At 48.5% G+C, this 20,128-nt stretch overlaps 3 protein-coding genes and 1 non-coding gene across 4 annotated transcripts; 2 read left to right on the top strand and 2 right to left on the bottom strand.

Annotated features, from left to right (window-relative positions):
- Positions 1–701: 701 nt before the first annotated feature.
- GGS22DRAFT_200391 (beta-lactamase family protein) lies at positions 702–1,957 on the top strand (the record flags this gene model as incomplete). Its single annotated transcript, XM_047966431.1, has 4 exons — positions 702–1,030; positions 1,117–1,246; positions 1,295–1,660; positions 1,721–1,957. The coding sequence occupies 4 exons, from the start codon at positions 702–704 to the stop codon at positions 1,955–1,957; spliced, it is 1,062 nt and encodes a 353-aa protein (XP_047818500.1).
- A 360-nt stretch (positions 1,958–2,317) lies between these two features.
- GGS22DRAFT_t70 lies at positions 2,318–2,423 on the bottom strand. The gene has a single exon. It is a non-coding gene; the product is annotated as a tRNA-Ala (tRNA).
- Positions 2,424–4,262: 1,839 nt separating this feature from the next.
- Positions 4,263–17,228, top strand: GGS22DRAFT_145502 (uncharacterized protein). Its single transcript, XM_047958869.1, has 10 exons — positions 4,263–4,604; positions 4,665–8,583; positions 8,636–9,108; positions 9,169–11,911; positions 11,972–12,502; positions 12,553–12,612; positions 12,697–12,870; positions 12,950–16,666; positions 16,721–17,065; positions 17,127–17,228. Exons 1-10 carry the CDS (start codon positions 4,557–4,559, stop codon positions 17,219–17,221), a joined length of 12,105 nt encoding a protein of 4,034 aa, XP_047818499.1. The 5' UTR covers positions 4,263–4,556; the 3' UTR covers positions 17,222–17,228.
- A 559-nt stretch (positions 17,229–17,787) lies between these two features.
- GGS22DRAFT_145475 (glycoside hydrolase family 5 protein) lies at positions 17,788–19,423 on the bottom strand. The gene is made up of 7 exons (XM_047958868.1): positions 19,101–19,423; positions 19,001–19,047; positions 18,884–18,950; positions 18,803–18,825; positions 18,476–18,752; positions 18,352–18,420; positions 17,788–18,280 (listed from the first exon to the last, which is right to left on the bottom strand). The coding sequence occupies exons 1-7, from the start codon at positions 19,287–19,289 to the stop codon at positions 17,954–17,956; spliced, it is 999 nt and encodes a 332-aa protein (XP_047818498.1). The 5' UTR covers positions 19,290–19,423; the 3' UTR covers positions 17,788–17,953.
- Between the last annotated feature and the right edge of the window lie 705 nt (positions 19,424–20,128).

The raw sequence follows: 20,128 nt of genomic DNA, 5'->3' as shown, positions 1-20,128 counted from the left end.
CTTCTACAGGCCATCGTTGGAGCTATTGTTTGACGGCATAATTTTAGTACAGTACCAATATTTTTATTATCCCATTGTGCAACGGACGTGGGAGGGTTCAATTCAGTATGAATCATAAGAGACAAGCTTCAGCTGCTGTTTTCTATTTTTCTACATTCTTCCCATGAGTTGAACACCAAGCTTAAGAAAGGGTGAGTTAAAACTAGAGGCAGGATTCTACAATGTATGCCTTGCAAATGAGACACTGCTTTCCTACGTATCACACAGCAAGAACCGAGTATAGAAGTCTGTATTATCCCGAAAGAATTTCGTGGATTATACGAAAACGTGGCGTTCGAGTTGGGTAGTTGCGGATCTTGAATTCGTCCGCTGATAAGTCATCCTGCTGATCATCAGGTTTATCTTCGCTAGGCGAATCACCCTAAAGAAGATGCCATGAATTCACAGCTAAATTGAGCCTCACTGTCTGTCAGCATCCCACAGAAGAGTAACCATGTTACGCCGCTTGCCGTGTGAAGATGGGGAATTCATAAACTCCTGGTTTGGGATTGTTCTAGTGGCGTTCTGGGCGTCGACCTTCGTTTGACGAGTATGTATACCTAGGTGTCTGTAGAAATCATGAAGCAACTAGCAAGTTCTACCAACCGTATTATCTATACATACTAATTACAAAACGTTCCTGTTATTTCACATTAGTGTAAATGGCTAAATACTCTCATGAATCTACCTTTGAGGCTGCTTGCGAAGACGGCCGCCTACCAGGAGTTACCCTTGTCGCGGCCGATGTTACGGGCAAGTTCAAGTACAAGAAAGCGTTTAGCAAGTACGCATACGGGGAGGCAATCGCTACGGATAGCGTGATATGGATAGCTTCGTGTACCAAACTCATGTCAACCGTCGCCGTGATGCAGCGAGTTGAACAAGGGAAGATCAGCTTAGACGAGGATGTTGGGAGGATACTCCCGGAACTCAACGACCTCAAGGTCCTGGCCGGATTCGATGGAGAAAGGAAGCTAGAATATGAAGGAAGGTAAGGTAAAATCATTTTAAGGTGAGTAGACCACATCGGCTTGCGTGGTGAAACTCATAGTGACCTTGCTGATATTTTTTCGCAAGACTCCTCCTCACACATAGCTCTGGACTTACTGCACCGATGTTTGATCCCAAACTTCAACAGCTGGCACAATTCAGGGGCCCTCCTGAAAAGCCCCTCGATCCTGTCGTGACTGAGTTTTCTGAGCCTTTAGTTTTTCAGCCTGGAACAAACTGGCAGTATGGTACGGACTTAGCCTAGGCTGGTAAACTCGTTGAACGGATCTCCGACGTTTCTCTCGAAGAGTATATGCGCGTTCATATATGGGGTCCGCTGGACATGCAGCACGTGTCCTTCTATCCTGACTCTATCTCGGAGGTGAAGGCACGTAAAATAGGGATGAGCGGTAAGGATGAAAACGGAAAGCTAGTTCCTATTGACACCATAAGAACGTTCGGCGAAAAGAAAGATATATATGGAGGCGGAGCGGGTTTTGGGTCTGCGAAGAGTTACGTGAAGCTCCTACAGACCCTATGCGCAAACGACGGCAACGCTCTGAAGAAGACAGTGGATGAAATGTTCCGGCCGCAGCCCAGTCCCGAGGCTAATACGGCCTTCAAAACAATGGTTAAGAGCAATGAGTTGTTCTGACGGGTGGGAGCAAACTCGTTCGATATGAACCATTAGATTTTGGATTGGGGTCTTGGCGGGGAGATCGGTACCAGAGATGAAGTTAGTAGGAGAAAGGCTGGGACTTTGTCGTGGGGCGGCTTGCCGAATCTGATCTGGTGGATCGATAGAGAGGCCGGTTTCTGCGGTACTCTCTTCATAAGTGTTATGCTGATGGGTGATGAGCTGGTCAACAAATTGATCGCGGATTTTGAGCTAGCGATCTATGAGCGGTATGAAGAGTTGAAGAAGTAATAGATCGAATAAGTGGTTAAATGAAGCGATAAGTTACAGTCGTATATACTCTACTGTCGAATTTAAATGTATATAATGTCTAAGTATATCAATTAATCCATATTTCCATATATACCAAAGACATTTAACATTTTGGTTATATTTGTATTGTGTGAAGATAATGAGAATGATACTGGATATTAGACTTGTGTATGGGAATACTTAGAATATAGAGTATAACTCTTTCCCTTAAAATAAAACATGCGACCGACAAGAGGGTGGAAGGAAGGTGCACTCTGGATCAATATCGACGTCGGATTATCAAAAAGACAAAAACCCGACAAAAAAAGATGGTACAGAAGGAATTTAACCTCCATATGATGGACTCGCGGGGAATCGAACCCCGGACCACTCCCAGGCGGTTATTAGAACTGAATCTTGCATCTAAAGGTGCTAAGGGAGTATTATACCACTAAACCACAAGCCCGAGTGATTGTTAGAAAATTAATGGTTTGGGGCATCTATATTGCTTGAACGAATGGAAAGTTTAGAAACGAATCGAGAGGATTTAGCTACGGAATCGCCCCGGTTTAGCTTGGAGAAGTGCGGGTGCTTTGGCGCTAATGTCGCCTTCTACACGCTTGGAACTTGGAAACTGACCAGTTAGATTTTAGTACACCTATCACGATGAAAATATTACTTCTAATGTGCAAAACACGATCAGGGGATATTTCAACTCTCTGAGGCTTATTACTAGGTATTTTGTCTTGGGATTCAAGGGCTTAAGTTATGATATTGTAGTGCATTTTGTTGTACAGACAACCTTGGACATCTACTTTAAGACAAGCTTTCTAAAATATCGGTAGCTATTTTGACTCGGACTGTATTTTTTTATAATGAAACTACTAGTTATCTTGTTTTAACAAGAAATGCTAATATATAATTGATATTCATATGATTGTATATATAGGCACATACAATTCTAATATGGAGAATAATTATGTTCATATATCTAGTATTGTGAAGAGAATCATCTACTATATAGATTTGCTTACTCGATAATACCTATGTCACGTACAAGTCGAGTCGACTTGACCTATTCCCCAGGTATGAATCAAGGGCTTAGTCGACAATCTCTGGATATTTCTATACCTAACCCACTCACAAAAGCCTTGGCGATCCGGCTAGGGCTCAATGAGGGCTTGAAGAAGCCCTGGGCAGCAACGGTCTCCATCTGTACGTACATACAAGCACGATACCTGCAGGATTGACCATGACTTGGTTGGACGTTGGGCTGCGATTTTGAATGAAAATTCTGCAGGTATGGATTGCGTGTAATGTGATCGCTTTAGGTACTGACAGCACTGTTTAAGATGAATATCTGGAATCTAAATGGAGGTATTTATAAGTATGTACAATATTCTGTACATTCATAGGGTACTACCTAGTACTATGTAGGTACTAGGTACGTACCTAGGTATAGGTGTTAAAAATCCGTGTTATATAATTCAATGCTTAGGAGCTCGCGTGAAATGTGCTCTTCTAAGCAATCGAAAAGTGTAGATCCGGATTTTGTATTTATAATACAATCACTCTACCTAGTAGTACATGTATATCTTAAGTGCTCGTATTAAGTACTTTACTTACATGCCCTGATGGTGAAAAGAGCTATGCACACATGTAGCCCTGGAGCTTCCTAGATTGAGAATCAGATACCTAGTACTCAGTGGATCTCTAAAACCCAAGGAAATTCAATAGCGTGCAAGTCCCTCGTCACTGGTAGCTACCGTGCCTATTGGCTTTTGCCCCACCTTTGTACTAGTACCTTGAGGCAATCCCACGGCTGCCATTAGTAGTAGCAAGCACCACCACCTTTGCCCCACACCGCAATCATTACGCAAAAGGCAGTGGCCGATCAGCCGCGACCTTTCAAACATCCAAAGCTAATAAACCTACCTATTTTTTCTTTCCTTTTAACACTTCAACACTTCTCAATCCCGACTATTTTACATTCCATCGACGATTAAGTTAAGTAAGTTATCTATTTTTACATGCGGACGACTTTATTCTCTCCGCTTGTAATTAGAGACCAGGCACCCTTGTTGAACTTGGAGATGACGGTATAGCGGCCTGCACCCGCTTGCACCGACCTAATTCCAGCTTCTTAACCAGCCGTACTGGAAATCGTATCTGCCTACTACCTCACATCATCAACCACCCGCCCCTCATCCGCTTCTCGCATATCTACCTACCTTCTAGGACTCAACAAAATAATTTGTTATTCCGCGACCTGTAGTGTGCCTATTCCACTTTTTACATTTCTGACCCGGTTCCCACGGCATCGGAACCTTTCCGGAAAACGAGTCTCGTTTTTTTTTATTTGATACCCGCAAGGCTGACATCCGGAGACGAGGCTTAATCCGACAATTTTACTGGGTTCTACGATAACCCCACCTTGTGTACTAAGGAGCAGCTCGCTATATCATACGAGAGGAGCAGTCCAAGCAATATTGGACGCTCCCCGTGCGACAAGTCGAATTGTCGTCACCGATTACCTGAGCCTTGGTAGTGGAGGGGGAGCTGACTTATTCTTCGCGGCTTTGCCGCACTGGTCTTCAGCATGGGAAAGATAGCGAAGGCCATCCAACCTAAGCACAAGGAGACGCAGGTAAGTCACTATATCATGTGTGATGTTTGTTATATCGATTAGCTCGCTCACTTTTTTTAGTCTCCTTGGCTACAGGAGTTCATCGACAATGCGACCTCCGTACCCTTACCTCTCCTACCGAAGACCCTTGCCACATTCCCTTCGCGATGGCCTTTCCCCAGAGGTGACCTGTATCATTGGATACCATTACTGAATCGATTCGACGATGTCCTAGAATCGTTCTGCTCTACTTATAAATTGAACGAGGGCCCTCAGACTAGAGATATTGGTTGCGACGTCTTGCGATCTAGCTCAGTGGGCGATCAGGAGAAAGCGAATGAGCCGCAGGACTTTTCGGAGTTGGGATATGGCAAGGATGGCGATGTCCAGCTCGTTGTGGCTATTCTGAAGTTCACCCAGATGCTTCTGGACCACTGTGGAAACCGCAGCATGTACGCCAGCAGTTCCCACCTGAATGATCTCCTGAACAGCACCGACTTTACAATCGTCTGTGCTACCTTACGCGTTGGTGCGGAACTGGCTCAGCGTTACCAGGCCTCCGTCAAGCGCATCCACGGGATGACAACCCGACAGTTACACACAACTCTTCTCACGAACCACTATAACATAGATCTGGATCGTGTACAGCAGCTTTCTCAGCCTTTCGTGAAGACGCCTCTCTCGAAGCCGTTAGAGCCTACCCTTCTCTCCACCCCTGCGTCTATCAGTAAGAGTAAAGATAAGTCTTATGGCGGCGGCTCCAAGAACGTGGCCACTATGTATGCGAACGACTTGTGCGCTCTAGCTAAAGCTGACTCTATCGAGAACTCGCGCTGGAATGGGTGGGGCGATGTGAAGCTTACGTATTATCCTACTTCGGATGCTCCGCAGGGATCTGCGCAACAATCTCTACCCGATCGCGGTGCAAACTTAAACGCGCCTTCGACGCCGACTCCTTTGAGGCGAAGTAGCACGTCTGCTGCTTCTCAATCGACCCCCCGTGCGGGCCGCCAAGGAGCGTCGGAGGAGAGCCCGGGTTCGGCCTCTCGATCGCCAGCTGTTGGCCGGGATGAGAGTAGCCCCCCAGGCCAGAAGTCTTTGGAGATATCGCATGCTTCGGTGTCCTCGTCATCAATCTACCAGCTTCTCGCAAGAGCTCCGGCAGACTTGCCAAAAGATGCCAAATACGAACTCTTGAATCGCCTTAGAGTTGCTAAGGCACTCACGGGATCGGTCGAGTCTCGACAACAGGCACTTAAGGCTCGCCTATTAGCTATCCAGAACTTGGCCTATATCCACATAGAACCTACGTTCATCGAGAGGGTGCTTAGGCAAGATAATGACGAACCAAGGCGGTTCCAGCTGGTATACCAGCTTGCCGAACTGATCCACCCTGCTGCTGATGGCGCGGCTGTAGTACCTATTGATCTACAGTCTATCGCTTTCTCATTGTTGGAAGCTATCTCGAATTTCCATCACAAACTGCCTGATGTCTTCTCGGCATTAAATGCGACGGTGAACCATGGAGTGCTGCTTTATGTCATTAGGAAGGCTGTCGCTGAGATGAAGAAGGACGACTCTGGGGAGCAATATAGCGAACAGGACGAATGGCGTGACACCCTCATTTCTCTGACGCTGCATATTACGATGTCGATGGCAAATAATACATCGCGTAGCATGCCGGAGATCATCTCTGCCGGATTACTGGATATTATCGTTGAGATCCTGAACCTTAGGTCCAACATAGCTGAACGCACATACGGCACTTTGGTAGCGTTCTTAGACAGTCTCGTGTACAACGTTCAGAATTCTTTCCAAACATTGATCAATGCCGACGGCCTTGAGGCTGTTACAAACCTAGTTACTCATGAAGTTGAACTCGCAGGGAAGCTTGTTTCGGAGGGCAAGGGAACGCCGGTTACTCACCGTTCTCAGGTTGTTGATTACGAGATACCTTACTGCCAACAGCAAAACCTCAAGCATCTGCTGAAGTTCATTCATCATTTAATGTCAAATGCCTTTGCCTTTGGTGGCAACACTGATCGATTATTGAGGAATCTCGTCGATAAATCCGCTCTGCTTCGCAGCATACGCGAGATCATCGAGAACATGTCCAAGTTTGGCTCCCTGGTGTGGACAAATGCAGTTGTTATTTTGAGTGACTTCCTTAACAACGACCCGACCAGTTTTGCGGCTATCTCTGAAGCCGGATTGGTCCAGAGTTATCTGCAAGCGTTGACGGGTCGCCCGGTACCCACGGCGGCGCTCGGGGGAGTAGACTCAGCCCAGGAAGGGAACCGAGACGATAGTCCTGAGTCGCCTTCGGATGGACCCACACCTGATCTCCTTGAGCCTGATAGTCGCTCACATCCTCCGTTGCAGGAGGAATTGGAGGCGCCTCGCGATGGCCCGCTGGCCCGTGGTATTCTACCCAACTCGGAACCTATCACGATCGTACCGACCGTCTTGAACGCAATTTCCTTGAATAATCTTGGAATGAAGATGGTTGTCGCGTCGCGCGCATTCGATAGCTACTTCGAGATATTCGAGAGCCCCGAGCACGTACGGGTCATGGCAACGGACGACAATGTAGCTCAGAATGTGGGTGGTAATTTTGATGAACTTGCTCGGCATCATCCTTCTCTTAGACCAGCCATAGCGAACGCTGTGTTGGATATGATTGCTAGAGTCGCGCACCTTGCTCGGGTCAAGGCCAGAGATGCTCAATGGGGAGCCAAGCTTCTTGTGAAAGATTCGAATGGCCAAGACGTAATTGCTGATGAAGGATTATTGAGTGAGCCCCGAGTGGCTCCTTCAGATAAAGGAAAAGGCAAGGCTGTCGCTCCAGTCGACGGCGCTGATATTGAGATGATGGATGCAAGCGCACAGCTAATAGAAAGTGCGGAATCGGCAGTAGGCAGCGCTTCGATCGATTCATCTTCCATTACGCCATATATCTATGCACTCTCTAACTTCCTAACTCAATACATCAGCAATAACAACCTGAAGATGAACCTAATCAACAATGGTGGTATAGAGCTACTTCTTGACCTTACTACGTCGCCGAGTCTTCCGCATGACTTCGGTGATTCTGTGGCTTCGCGAAGTATACAGTCAGTTGTCGCCCAGCTGGTCGAGACCTCCCCGATCATTGGATTGCCTTCCTTGTTGAAACGAACTCAAGCCGCCATCGATGTGCTCCAGCCTGTAACCCAATATCGGGATGAAGGATCCTTCTTTGCACCATTCCTCAGCGATGATGCTGTCCCGACAGGGCAACCTGATGATTATTCGAGCCGGCTCTCTCGCGGCACCGAATGGGCGAAAGCGCTCTTAAATACCCAGTCTTTGATTAAGACTCTGTACCAATGCTTTCCCTATTCTCAACGGGCGAACACTGTTAACTTGCATAGCGTCAACGTTTTCGATTATTACAGTCGTCTGATTAAATCCTTGGGCCCCCTGCTGCGTACTGCCGTCTTGGAGGAGGCGGAAATCTCCAACAGTGTACCGGACAACTGGTCGACAAGAAAACAAGGCCAAACTACGGACCAGCAAAGTTCGTCGACAAACGGTGTCACATCGAATGCCGACAACACCGCCGCTGTCCCTGAGCCTGAGGACTCGAGCCTACCGGATGTGTTATCGTCTGCTAATTTATGGCTGGCCGCAGCTACGACAGGCAGCATAGGCGATGGTCCCTCCCAAAGCGAACAATCAGGTCCTCGATATCAGAATTACAGAACTCTTAGACTTCTGTTGCATTCATTGATGCCTGCCACATTTCCGCTTTTCCAGACCGTCGGAAAAGCTCTATTACCTAGAAGGGAACGTGACCAGTACTTAAGAGTACGCCACCTGCAGCTTGCCGAGGACTTGGCGCAGACGATACTGGCGCAATTTGAGCTACCCGATCGAGAAAGGTCTAGTAAGGACTTCCATTACTGGATTATCATATTGCATGCTGTTCATGAAATGTTGGTAAACCGCACAATTGAAAGTAAGTCGTCGCCCTTCCTACTATTCGGTACCAATAATACTAACCTAGATAGCTCGTTCGGATCGGCAGTCCCCAACACAAATCATCGCTCCTGTCTTGATTGCCTTCAAGAAACATGGCGGGTTGGAACTACTCAATACTATGCTGCGCACCTTCAAAGAAGAGATCTGCAAAGAGCATAAAGATGGTGAAGATTCTTCCATGTCACGACTTGCAGTTATCGGTATGAAGAAGATTCTGGATCTATACACCATGGCCGTCAATGGAAAGATCATTACCGATTCCATGAGCCAGATAAACATTCTCCCACGAAACCTGGGCAGCAGCGATCGACGAGCAGATTCACAGGTAGCACCTAACTTGGTGATCGAGCTAAGAATGTCTATACTGCCGGTGATGAGAGAGCTCTGGGACTCACCGTTGGTTGAGAAGGGTTCGGCCCACATACTCGCGAAGATCATTAGTATCCTAAAGTTCATCTCTTTCGCCGATTCCGAAAGCAATGCCTACAGACGAATGGATAAGGTACGTTCCCACCCCCTTTTTAGTTTTTGATAATTTTGTATTTGGTGCTAATCTTTGTAGAATGCCCCTCCTTCATATCTTCAACCTGCGCCACTTCGATTTTCGTGGACAACTGTCGAAGATGACACACGAGAAGTTGTTGGTGAAGCAGCATGTGACGAGGATCTTGCTCACGAAGGCCTCTACAGAGCTAACAACAACCGACATACAGCCGCGGAGTATTGCAAAGCCCATAAATCAGGCCTTGCTGGTACTCGAAATCCTATTCCTGAGGAGGACTCGCCGGAGAATGCAGATGAAGAATCAGCGCCCACAGCCGAGCGTACACAGGCTTCTTCTGGGGACGATGCTATGGTCTTAGATTTCCCCGCTGATCTACCTCCGGGTCTTCTGCTCGAGGAAGATATCCTCGACGAGCTTAGGGAGGCTACGATGTCAAGAGATGCGGCTTCTGGCGATGAAAATGCAGTTACATCTTCAACCACACCTGCACAGGGCCCATCAACTGGAGCTAGCACTGAGACGGACCTTGCGAAGAAGACGGCTGTAGCTAAGGAAGACTTAGATGAGGAGCGGGCCAAATTACGGGTAAATCTTATTGAGAGGTGTCTGGATGTCATAAGAGCACACCCAGACTCCACCTATGAAGTTTCAGAGCTTGTCTCCTCTATCATCCTGCGAACTACGAGTGACGAACCGTCCTCGAGACAAGAGATAGGCGAGACTTTGGCTAATGCTTTAATATCCTTCGTGGGCGACGATATGAAACTCAACGGACGAAGCATTGCAGCTTACGCTCATCTTTTGTCTCTGCTTCTCCAGGAGAAGGCCTTCTTCCGAGCGACCGTCGACATACTCAAGGTGAACGTAACGGATTTCATGAGATTCCTCGAACTTCCAACATCTCAGGCGAGCGAGGAACTTCCACCGTGGATACCATACATTCTACTCGTATTCGAAATTCTCCTCAGTGATGATGAGCAACCGGGAGAAATCAAATGGAAGTTACCATCATCCGAGGACGACCAGATAGAAGAACTCCAGTGGTCACCTAAAGACCTGATTGTTAAAGACGGCAATCGCCAGACGCTTCTCGGCTCAGTGCTAGATATTCTTCCACGTATCGGTAAGGATGAATCACTAGCCGTATCCGTTTTACGCATCTTGGTCATCTTGACTCGAGATCGTTCCATTGCGCGGTTAGTTGGCGAGAAGAAGAATTTGCAACGTTTATTCGTCACCGCTAAGCAGCTATCCGGCGCTGGCTCCGTGCGCCTCAGAGATACTCGGATTACGTCTAATATTCTTACTATATTACGTCATGTCGTCGAGGATGAGGAAGTTATCAAGCAGGTTATGAGGAGTGAAATCAGAGCTTACTTCGCTGGTGGCAGAAACACGGCGCGGCCTCTTGACCCATCTGGATTCACTAGGACATTCTCTCAAATCGCGCTCCGTGATCCGAGATTGTTTGTCGAAGTCTCGAACGAAACAGTAAAGTTGAGTCGATGGACTCCGCCTGAGAGTAACATTGGGCGTGGGCAAACGATAATCCTGAAGGAGCCGAAACCAGACATGCCTAAAGATGACGTGGCACCGGCTGTTCGAGCTACCGAAGATTTGACTATTCAGGATGTCAAGCCGTCTACCGAAGGCGAGGATAAGCATATGACCGACGCCTCCAAGCCTCAAACGCAGGACTCAAAACGGCCCGTAGTTGAAAACCCTGATGGAGTAGTGCATTTCTTGCTTTGCGAACTTTTGAATTACAAAGAGGTCGACGACAAGGAACTACCACCGCCTGCCAAAGATTCTAAGAAGGAAGACGATCAAGAGCCGGCCGATGCAAGCGGTGCCTCTGATAGCGAGAGCACCCCCGCTGATAGCAAGGAAAAGAAAGCCAAGCCCTCATTCAAGGCTGAAGACCACCCGATCTTCATATACCGCTGCTTCCTCCTACACTGTCTTACCGAATTGCTTCAGAGCTATAACCGTACTAAAGTTGAGTTCATTAATTTCAAGAGAAGTGCGCCACTTTTCGCGAACACTCCCATCAAGCCTCGATCAACTGTCTTGAACTATCTTCTCAATGATCTGCTGTTCACAACCCACGTAGAAACTACGTTGGACTCTCTTGTACACAAGAAGAAGTACGCTACGTCCATTCAGACGCAAAATCTCTTGGTCGCTCTTGTGAGCAAAACGGGAGAGAAGCCCATCGACCAGGGTAGAGATAAGTACGACTATGACGATGAGCCTGACTTATTGTTTGTACGAAAGTTCGTGCTGGATACCATCCTAAGGGCTTATAAGGATGCTGCAACCACTAGCGAGCCATTTGATAGCAGATACACCAGGATGCTGGCTCTAGCAGAGGTCATGCATCTCATGATGGGCGAGAAAGATAAGGAACCTCCCGTTCCGTCACGAGGGGGCCAAGATCCCTTTGAGAGATCACAGGCTCAACTCCGGCGCCTTATGTACGAGAAAGGGTACCTCGCGGCCCTCACTGCCTCTATCGCCGACATCGATCTTGCCTTCCCCCCTGTGAAGCGAACCATTAAGTATATTCTTCGCGTACTTCGAATCTTAACCAGTACTGCTATTCACCTGAGCCATTCTAACATCATCCCCAACGTGCCAACCCAAGAGAATATGGACGAAGAAACATTCTCAGGAAGCTCCCTATCTGATATCGACGACGATCGAGAGGAGACACCAGACCTCTACCGGAATTCGGCTCTTGGCATGTTGGAACCTGGCAGAGATAGAGATGGTGACTATTCAGAAGACTCAGACGATGGTAAGAAACACCATCTTTTTTGAACTATTTGTCGAGAGCTATGCTAACATAGGTGTGTAGACGATGACGAGGAGATGTATGATGATGAATACGATGATGACATGGGATACGAATCCGAAGATCGCGAAGAGGATGTCAGCGAAAGAGACGAAGAAGAAGAACTTGAAGGGATGGGTCCCATTGAAGGATTGTCTGGAGACCATGGCGTTATCGAAGTTACTATGGATGATGACGACGACGACATGGATGAGGATGATGATGAGGATGGTAGCGATGAAGACGAACTTGAGTCCGACGACATGGATGACAATGACGACCGCATCGAAATTATCGACGATGAAGGCAATCCACTTGAAGATGACGGAGGCTCAGGTTGGGAAGATGACACAGACGAGGACGAAGAGGATGATGATGGGGAAGAGGTTGATTATGAAGCCGCAGAGCAGGATATCGAAGAAGAAGCCGCTGCCCATCTTGAGGACGTTGCCGCCTTACGGTTCGGAAACATTATGCGTGCGATCGAAGAAGACGAGTTTGAGCCCCCGGATGATCTCCATGGTCGCTACATGGAGGATGACGACGACGATGATGGTAAGTATTGAAATATCGTAGCTTATTTCACAAACTAACTATCGATGTAGAAGACGAAGAGGAAGAGGACGACATGGATGACGAATATGCATACGAGGACGCTTTCCCCAGTAAGTTGATAGTATTCATCAAGTCATTTTTTATTTTATTATAAATGTAAATTTAGAAGTAACTGGAAGCTAACTATTTTATAGATGATGCACCGCCTCGTGATGCTGGGCCATCGAGTCTCGGTTGGGATACTCTTGTGGTTGAACCACATGGAGGCATTCTTGGCCATCATAATCGACAACGACATGGTACCCGCAGTCCTTTCCCCCCAATCCCATTTATGATGGGTTCTCGAGATCCAATCAGCAATTTTGGTGGTACGTACACTGCTTACTTCTCGGGGCTTTCCTATTGATAATCCGTTATTAATATATTCACTAGCTAACATGTATACAGATCCAAGAGGCTTCGGGCGTAACCGGCATGATCAGAGGCCTACCGGTAACGAAGACGGCTTGAATCCTTTGCTCCGTCGGGCTAATGATGCTAGCCGAGACGGTTCTTCTCGTACCTCTAATCTTGGAAACCTTGTTCGTTTAGGATTCCCTGGTGGCTTATTTGGTGGCAGCAATCTCGACAGCCCGATGTCCTTTATTAACGATCTCGTAGCATCCCTCCCTGCTTCATTAAGCCGCAATGGACATGCGTTCCACTTCCAAATCACACAGGGACGAGGTGACGTTCATGACATGCAATTCCCATTCGGCATCCAAATTCGGGAGTCCCGCTCTGAGAATCGCCGGGAGACTTATCAGGAACCTATTCAAGCAACTTCGTTCACGACAGACACGACGGTGGCCCGTTGGACAGAAGAAGTGAAAATGATATTTGGATTGCAACACACAGAAAAGTCGCATCGCCTTATTCCAGCAATCCTCTCGCACCTTGTGCCGCCTGCTATTCAACATGAAAAGGAACTCAAAGCTAAGGAAGCAGAACGCCAACGGCAGCAGGAAGAGGAACGCAAGAAGCGCGAGGAGGAAGAGCGCAAGCTGAGAGAAGCGAAGGAGGCTGAAGAAAAGGCAGCCCAAGAGAAGCGGGAAGCTGAAGAGCGTGAACGAGCCGCCGCCGAATCTGCCGCGCAAACCCAATCAGATACCGCCGCTCATAAAGATGATGAGGGCGATCATATAGAGCCAGAGGCAATGGAGGGTGTAGAGACATCTGACGATGCTGCAGTACCATCAGAAAACGAACAAGTTGGCTCCCAGCCACGCGCCTATACTACTATCAGAGGTGAACAAGTTGACATAACAGAGCTCGGCATTGACCCTGATTATCTGGAAGCGCTACCTGAGGAGTTCAGGGAAGAAGTCATCGCCCAGACAGTTAGCACCCGCCGAGCTCAGGCACGAGAGGCTCCTGGTGGTGCAGGGGAACAGACCGAGGTATTTCAAGAGTTCTTGGATGCTCTCCCTGATGAATTACGCCTGGAAATTGTGCAACAAGAGCGAGCGGAACAGCGAAGGAGGGAACGAGAAGAGATACGGCGAACGACAGCCGCTCCCGGCCAGGCAGCCGAAGCTCAAGACATGGACCCTGCCACTATTCTGATGACATTCCCGCCCGCTCTTCGCGAGCAAGTTCTTATGGACCAAGGCCCGGAACTTATGTCTTCCCTAACGCCTGACCTAGCCGCCCAAACACGCCGCCTTATCCGAGCAAATCCGATAGTCCATCACGAACACCTAGTCTCAAATACCAACCGCAGAACAGAGGGTGCCCCAGCTACTGCACCCGCTGATGGAGATAAACCTCCTCGAAAGACGGTTGTGCAGATGCTAGATAAGCCAGGAGTTTACACTTTGCTTCGCCTGATGTTCATCAACATGAAGGGCGGGTCTCTCGAGACATCTTTGAAATTCCTATTCAAGGACGTCTGCGAGAACCGGCAAACCAGGTTCGAGGTTGTCAGCAATTTACTCAAGATACTTCAAGAGGGATCAACAGATGTTGACGCTGTCGAGCGAAGCTTCGCTGCGCTTTCCATCAAGGCAAAGCAACCCAAGGATATTGACAACAAGGCACAAACCCCCCAAAGCCTGAAGCGCACATTCACGAACATCAGCAACACCAACCCTATCCAGGCAAGCTCAGAGACATCCCCCCTCTTGATCGTCCAACAATGCCTTGATCTGCTCTGTTACCTTGCAGATCAGAATGTTCATGTGCCTTCTCTCTTCCTTACAGAACATGACGGAGTCAGCGCGGCTGCTATCAAGCGAAGTCTCAGCCGCAAAGGAAAGAGCAAAGATATGAAAGCCAACAAGTATGCCATCAATTCATTGTTGGCGCTCCTTGACCGCGATCTTGTCATGGAGAGCTCCTCCATAATGGACAGTCTCTCGCAACTATTGAGTCGAGTCACGGGTCCGCTACTCGCCCTCGATCGTAAACAAAAGGAGGCATCAGAAGCAATCAAGAATCTTGACGCTCAACCCACAAATACGGCAGATCCCGCTGGAACGACTGCGCTTGCAGATCTAAACAACACAGATGCTGCGCAAAGTGGAAGTGCAAACACAGCAGAACAGACGGCTGAGCAGCCTGCTAGTACCCCTACCGAAGCCGCCGAAAACGCGCCCTCCGGCATCTCTGCTGCCGAGGCCGAATCCGTTAAGGCACTAGAAAAGCAAGCAATCATGAAGCGAATCAAACAACTGCATCCACCCATCATTCCGGTCCACAACTTGACTCTCATCATCAAGATCTTCGTGGCTCGTGAATGTAGCTCCAAGACATTTAAGGAGACTCTCTCGACCATTAAAAACCTCTCGGTAATTCCTGGGGCAATGCTGGTCTTTGGCGAAGAGCTCGCTCGCCAAGCCCAGCTCTTAAGCGAAAAGATTGTCGTCCACCTCGATGATTTACTCCCGCACATTCAGAACGCCGCTTCGGGTACGGAAATCCAAGGTGTCGCTCTAGCCAAGTTCTCACCGGGAGCATCCGACCAGAATAAGCTCCTTCGTGTTCTAACAGCCCTCGATCATTTATTCGCCCAGAAGAAATCTGATACGACCGAGGGCTCCGAATCCGATGAGACTACAAAGCAGGACTTGCTCGCTACACTTTACCGTAACACAACCTTCAATGCCTTGTGGGAGAAGCTTAGCGCGTGCCTAAGCGCAATCCGTCAACGCGAGAGCCTCCTGAATGTGGCTACTATTCTTCTCCCTCTGATCGAAGCTTTGATGGTCGTTTGCAAGGATGAGACGCTTACCCAGGGCCAGGCAAGCAAGGACATGGTGCTATCTAGTCCACAGCCCGAGTCGCGTCTGGCCGGTCTATTCTTCACTTTCACCGAGGAGCATCGCAGGATCCTCAACGAACTGGTGCGCAACAACCCGTCGCTTATGAAAGGAACCTTTTCACACCTTGTCAAAAACCCCAAGGTCCTCGAGTTCGATAACAAACGCAATTGGTTCAACCGTAGTGTCCATAACAAGCAACAAGTTAGTCAACGACCTCATCCGATGCTGCAGCTGCAAGTCCGCCGAGAACATGTTTTTCATGATTCGTTCAAGTCACTGTACTTCAAATCTGGTGAGGAGATGAAATTTGGCAAGCTTAGCATTCGGTTCCATGGCGAAGAAGGTGTAGACGCCGGAGGTGTTACCAGGGAGTGGTTCCAGGTACTCGCTCGACAGATGTTCGACGCGAATTATGCCTTATTCGTGCCTGTTTCAAGCGACCGAACGACTTTCCACCCGAATAAACTCAGCGGCATCAACGACGAGCATCTAATGTTCTTCAAGTTTATCGGTCGCGTCATCGGAAAGGCTCTTTATGAAGGTCGTCTACTCGATTGTTACTTCAGTCGCGCCGTATACAAGCGAATCCTCGGCAAGCCAGTCTCCGTCAAGGACATGGAATCTTTTGACCCCGATTACTACAAATCTCTCTCTTGGATGCTGAATAACGACATCACTGATATTATCACTGAGACGTTTTCGGTCGAGGATGACGAATTCGGCCTGACCAAGATCCACGACCTCATCGACAATGGCCGTAACGTGCCCGTTACCGAAGAAAACAAGCATGACTACGTGCGTCTGGTGGTCGAGCACAAGCTCCTCACTTCAGTCAAGGTTCAGATGGAGAACTTCTTGAAAGGTAAGATCAAATAGATAGAATCTCTGTATTTTGCTTGAGCTAATTTATGAACAGGTTTCCATGAAATCATCCCCGCTGAGCTAATATCCATCTTTAACGAGCAGGAGCTAGAACTCCTGATCTCTGGTCTGCCTGACGTTGATATCGATGATTGGAAGAGCAACACCGAGTACCACAACTACTCACCGTCGTCGCCCCAGATTCAGTGGTTCTGGCGAGCGGTACGATCATTTGACAAGGAGGAGCGCGCTAAGCTCCTTCAGTTCGTCACGGGAACCAGCAAAGTTCCATTGAATGGATTCAAAGAACTCGAGGGCATGAATGGTGTCAACCGATTTAACATTCATCGGGACTACGGTAACAAAGACCGTTTACCATCATCCCACACGTGTTTCAACCGTAAGTAAATTCCCGCATGTTATATATTTATATATGATATACCTTACTAATTTCCTCGCAGAGCTCGATCTCCCCGAGTACGAGAGCTACGATGCCCTTCGTCGACAAATTATCAAGGCTATCACAACTGGTAGCGACTACTTCGGGTTTGCGTAAGGGACATAATCGGTCAATTCTCGCGAGAAGAAACCAGCAAAACACTATACCACGTCGTTGATTGTATTGTTTGTACAGCATGGAGAAAATGAGGCGAGGAGGCAGGCGTGCATTTTTCTCTTCCACATCCGGGGATTTTTGACGAGTTTGTGTTTACCTCTAGCATCCGGCAACGAGGCTCTGGCAGGAGAGCTACGTCAACGGAGTGCAGGCCAATGGCGTTAGCTAGCTTTGCTCGACGCTGTTGTCCGACACATAGCATGTGTAGATCAGGGTTTACGCAATAATAATGAGTTATATCATGAATTTTCTATGGGTTATGGTTGTGATAATTGTGCATGGTGTTCTGCTTCGTAGTTTGTATTGTGAGAATGATTTATTGTGACATTAAAACTGTAAATATCTAGTTTTATACTTGTAGCTACGAAGAGGTATAAGTAATCCCTCATATAATACTCAGGTATTGCTATTCAGAAGCAGAATTACGCATATATTCAAAACTTCGTCAACCTAATACTCAATCCAGATATTTTAAACAACACATCGAGCGCAACGTTCACATCGGTCTAGTAAGTATATTTTCCCATTTTATTCTTAATTCCTAACGTGCTCACTACCTATATACAAGAATCCCCCACCCAATCCAAGCTACTTCACCCACTCTCACATCGACCAACCTTACCTAGTCAGACATAACTGCAGGCCAGCCACCACCACTTCGACAGTGCTGATTTAGATAAAATCCGACAGCGAAGGCAAAACCTTCGTAAAAGCAGTACCAGAGGGCGGCTCGATGGAGTACATGTAGTCGGCCCACCAGGGTCCGGCGCCCCACCAGAGCCAGCCGACCCAGGCGTCGGAGTTGTCGGCCATGTAGGAGAGCATGCCCTGCACGGCCTGGATGCACTGGGCGTTGGCGCCGCCGGCCGTCTCGCCGATGATGGCTTTCTTGCCGTTGGCCTTGAGCCAGGCGGTTGCGTCGGCGAGACGCTCGGCGCCGATGGTGGCGGATACGCAGGCTTCGGATGTGCCGGAGCCGTCGGAGTCGAGGTATTGGTGCTGTTTTGATTTTGTTAGTTTGGTTGCGAGGAGGTGGAGGGGGTAAGGGGTAAATGAATGGTAGAACGTACCATCTCGTATATGATCTTGTCCTGGGGGTCGGTTAACTTGCCCATGGCTTCGGAGGTGCCGCTGGATGTCTATATGTGCTGTTAGTAATTGCTGAAGCATATATAGACGAGCGTGAGAGCTAACCCAATGCCAAGCGCCAGTCCACGAGTTGCCTTCGACGAAGATGTACTGGGAGGTGGCACCGGCGCCTCGGATGGCGTCGATGGCGGCCTGGTTGAGCTGACCGACGAGAGCGTTGTCCTCGTCGTGGAACTCGTTGTTGGTATCGAAGATAACCTTCTCGTTAGTAGCGTATCGCTTCGCTACGGTGGTCCACCACGCTCCGAATCCGGCAACGTCGGTGATGATGTTGCTGTAGTAGCGGCCGAAGTTGTGCGGGTCGATCACGGCGTAGGCGCCCCTGTTTGTGGTGAGTGGTAGCAAATCAGAGTAGAATGTGTTTGAACTAACTGGTCAGTGACGAACTTGACGATCTATAGTTTAGATTATTAGTATTGATTGTATTCAAAGCAGTCTTAGCATATGACCTACCTCGTCAAGGCCGACAGTATACGTCTCGTTGACGGTACCAGTTAGCTTGTCAGGGATAACACGCTCCCTAGGTCTTGGTCAGTATTATATGTAATTGTCTAGCGTATGGTAGCTAACATCATAATTGGAATTCGGAAAGTGTTCATTCCCTTCTGGATCAAGGTCTTTCAAGCTATTAGCGGCCAAACAGATCCATCCAGAGAGCTGTCTGGCTTACAGAGATGGCACTATGGTCTGGCCATGTGTAGTCTTTGCCGAGCTGTCCCGGGAGAGCAAGGTTGCCGAATTCGGCTCCAGACTCGCTTACGCCGGTGAATTCGAACTTGCCGGCGCGCTTCAGGGTCTTGGTAGGCACCGCGGCGGCGCCGGAGGCGGCAGCGACAGCAAGTAGATCGACGAACCTCATGATGTCTATCTAGGCTACCACAAATAGACACGAACGTGGGGTAGAGTAGACAAAACTTCGCGAGTCATGGCCGACGATGATGGGTGCCCAGCTCTTATACTTCTAGGACCGAGACCCTAGACGTGTGCCGCGGGAGCGGAAGCCGTCGCTCCGCCCCACGCAAAGGAGAATGGAAGCATAAGCAATTGCGCCCAGGATAATGATTTGGCGCTAAAGGCAATTAAGGCGAGGGGAATCGTAGATCGGTGGATATAGACGCCATTGAGCCTCATATCGAACTTGCTCGCCGCGTCGGGAGAGAACCGCGGCCACAGATGGCTTGACCCACCGTAGTTGTCTTCGGTAGAGAATGGTTTCTATGCCGGTTCCTGACAGGGATTGGAACATTGAACTGAGTTATACTTGCACTACACTTGCAAGAGATTCTTGAGCTACTCTTTTCGTCATAGTTTAACAACATGACACGATAATCAGCCATGGTTACTGGGTACACTAACGCCAGGAACGAAGATAGTCTGGCATGATAGGGCCGAAAAAGCCATGATGGCTGGCCAGCCCTGATCAGCTCTCTCATGAAGCTTGTTGCTTCTTCCAGGGGGGCGGGGCCTAGCTCTCCGCACATATATTAGGTCATGCTAAGGATCGTGTCTCCGCGTGGCGATGGAGACCCGGAGATTCGTCAGGGGCACGAAAGTTGGGGGAGTCTTTAATGACGTGGGACTTCAAAACGAAATAGGTCGATTGTTCCAGGGGTAAATGGGACGACTAACCAGGTCCCCGAATCGAATTAGGAACGTCGGTTACTGTTGATATTCCGCCAATTTCATTCTGAACTACCC

Source organism: Annulohypoxylon maeteangense (assembly GCF_022496945.1).
Source record: "Annulohypoxylon maeteangense strain CBS 123835 unplaced genomic scaffold GGS22scaffold_9, whole genome shotgun sequence".
In the NCBI taxonomy this organism is placed as follows: domain Eukaryota; kingdom Fungi; phylum Ascomycota; class Sordariomycetes; order Xylariales; family Hypoxylaceae; genus Annulohypoxylon; species Annulohypoxylon maeteangense.
The sequence above is the reverse complement of the archived record's forward strand: the minus strand, read 5'-3'. Positions and strand labels throughout refer to the sequence as shown.

Excerpts from the sequence above, each read along its gene's own strand:
- GGS22DRAFT_145502 (XM_047958869.1), top strand. The coding sequence starts at position 4,557 with ATGGGAAAGATAGCGAAGGCCATCCAACCTAAGCACAAGGAGACGCAG. Across the intron at positions 8,584-8,635 it reads GGTAAACCGCACAATTGAAA|CTCGTTCGGATCGGCAGTCC; the intron begins GTAAGTCGTCGC and ends TAACCTAGATAG. Across the intron at positions 12,871-12,949 it reads TCCAATCAGCAATTTTGGTG|ATCCAAGAGGCTTCGGGCGT; the intron begins GTACGTACACTG and ends ACATGTATACAG.
- GGS22DRAFT_145475 (XM_047958868.1), bottom strand. The coding sequence starts at position 19,289 with ATGAGGTTCGTCGATCTACTTGCTGTCGCTGCCGCCTCCGGCGCCGCC. Across the intron at positions 18,951-19,000 it reads TTCCGAATTCCAATTATGAT|GGAGCGTGTTATCCCTGACA; the intron begins GTTAGCTACCAT and ends ACCAAGACCTAG. Across the intron at positions 18,826-18,883 it reads ATACTGTCGGCCTTGACGAG|ATCGTCAAGTTCGTCACTGA; the intron begins GTAGGTCATATG and ends TCTAAACTATAG.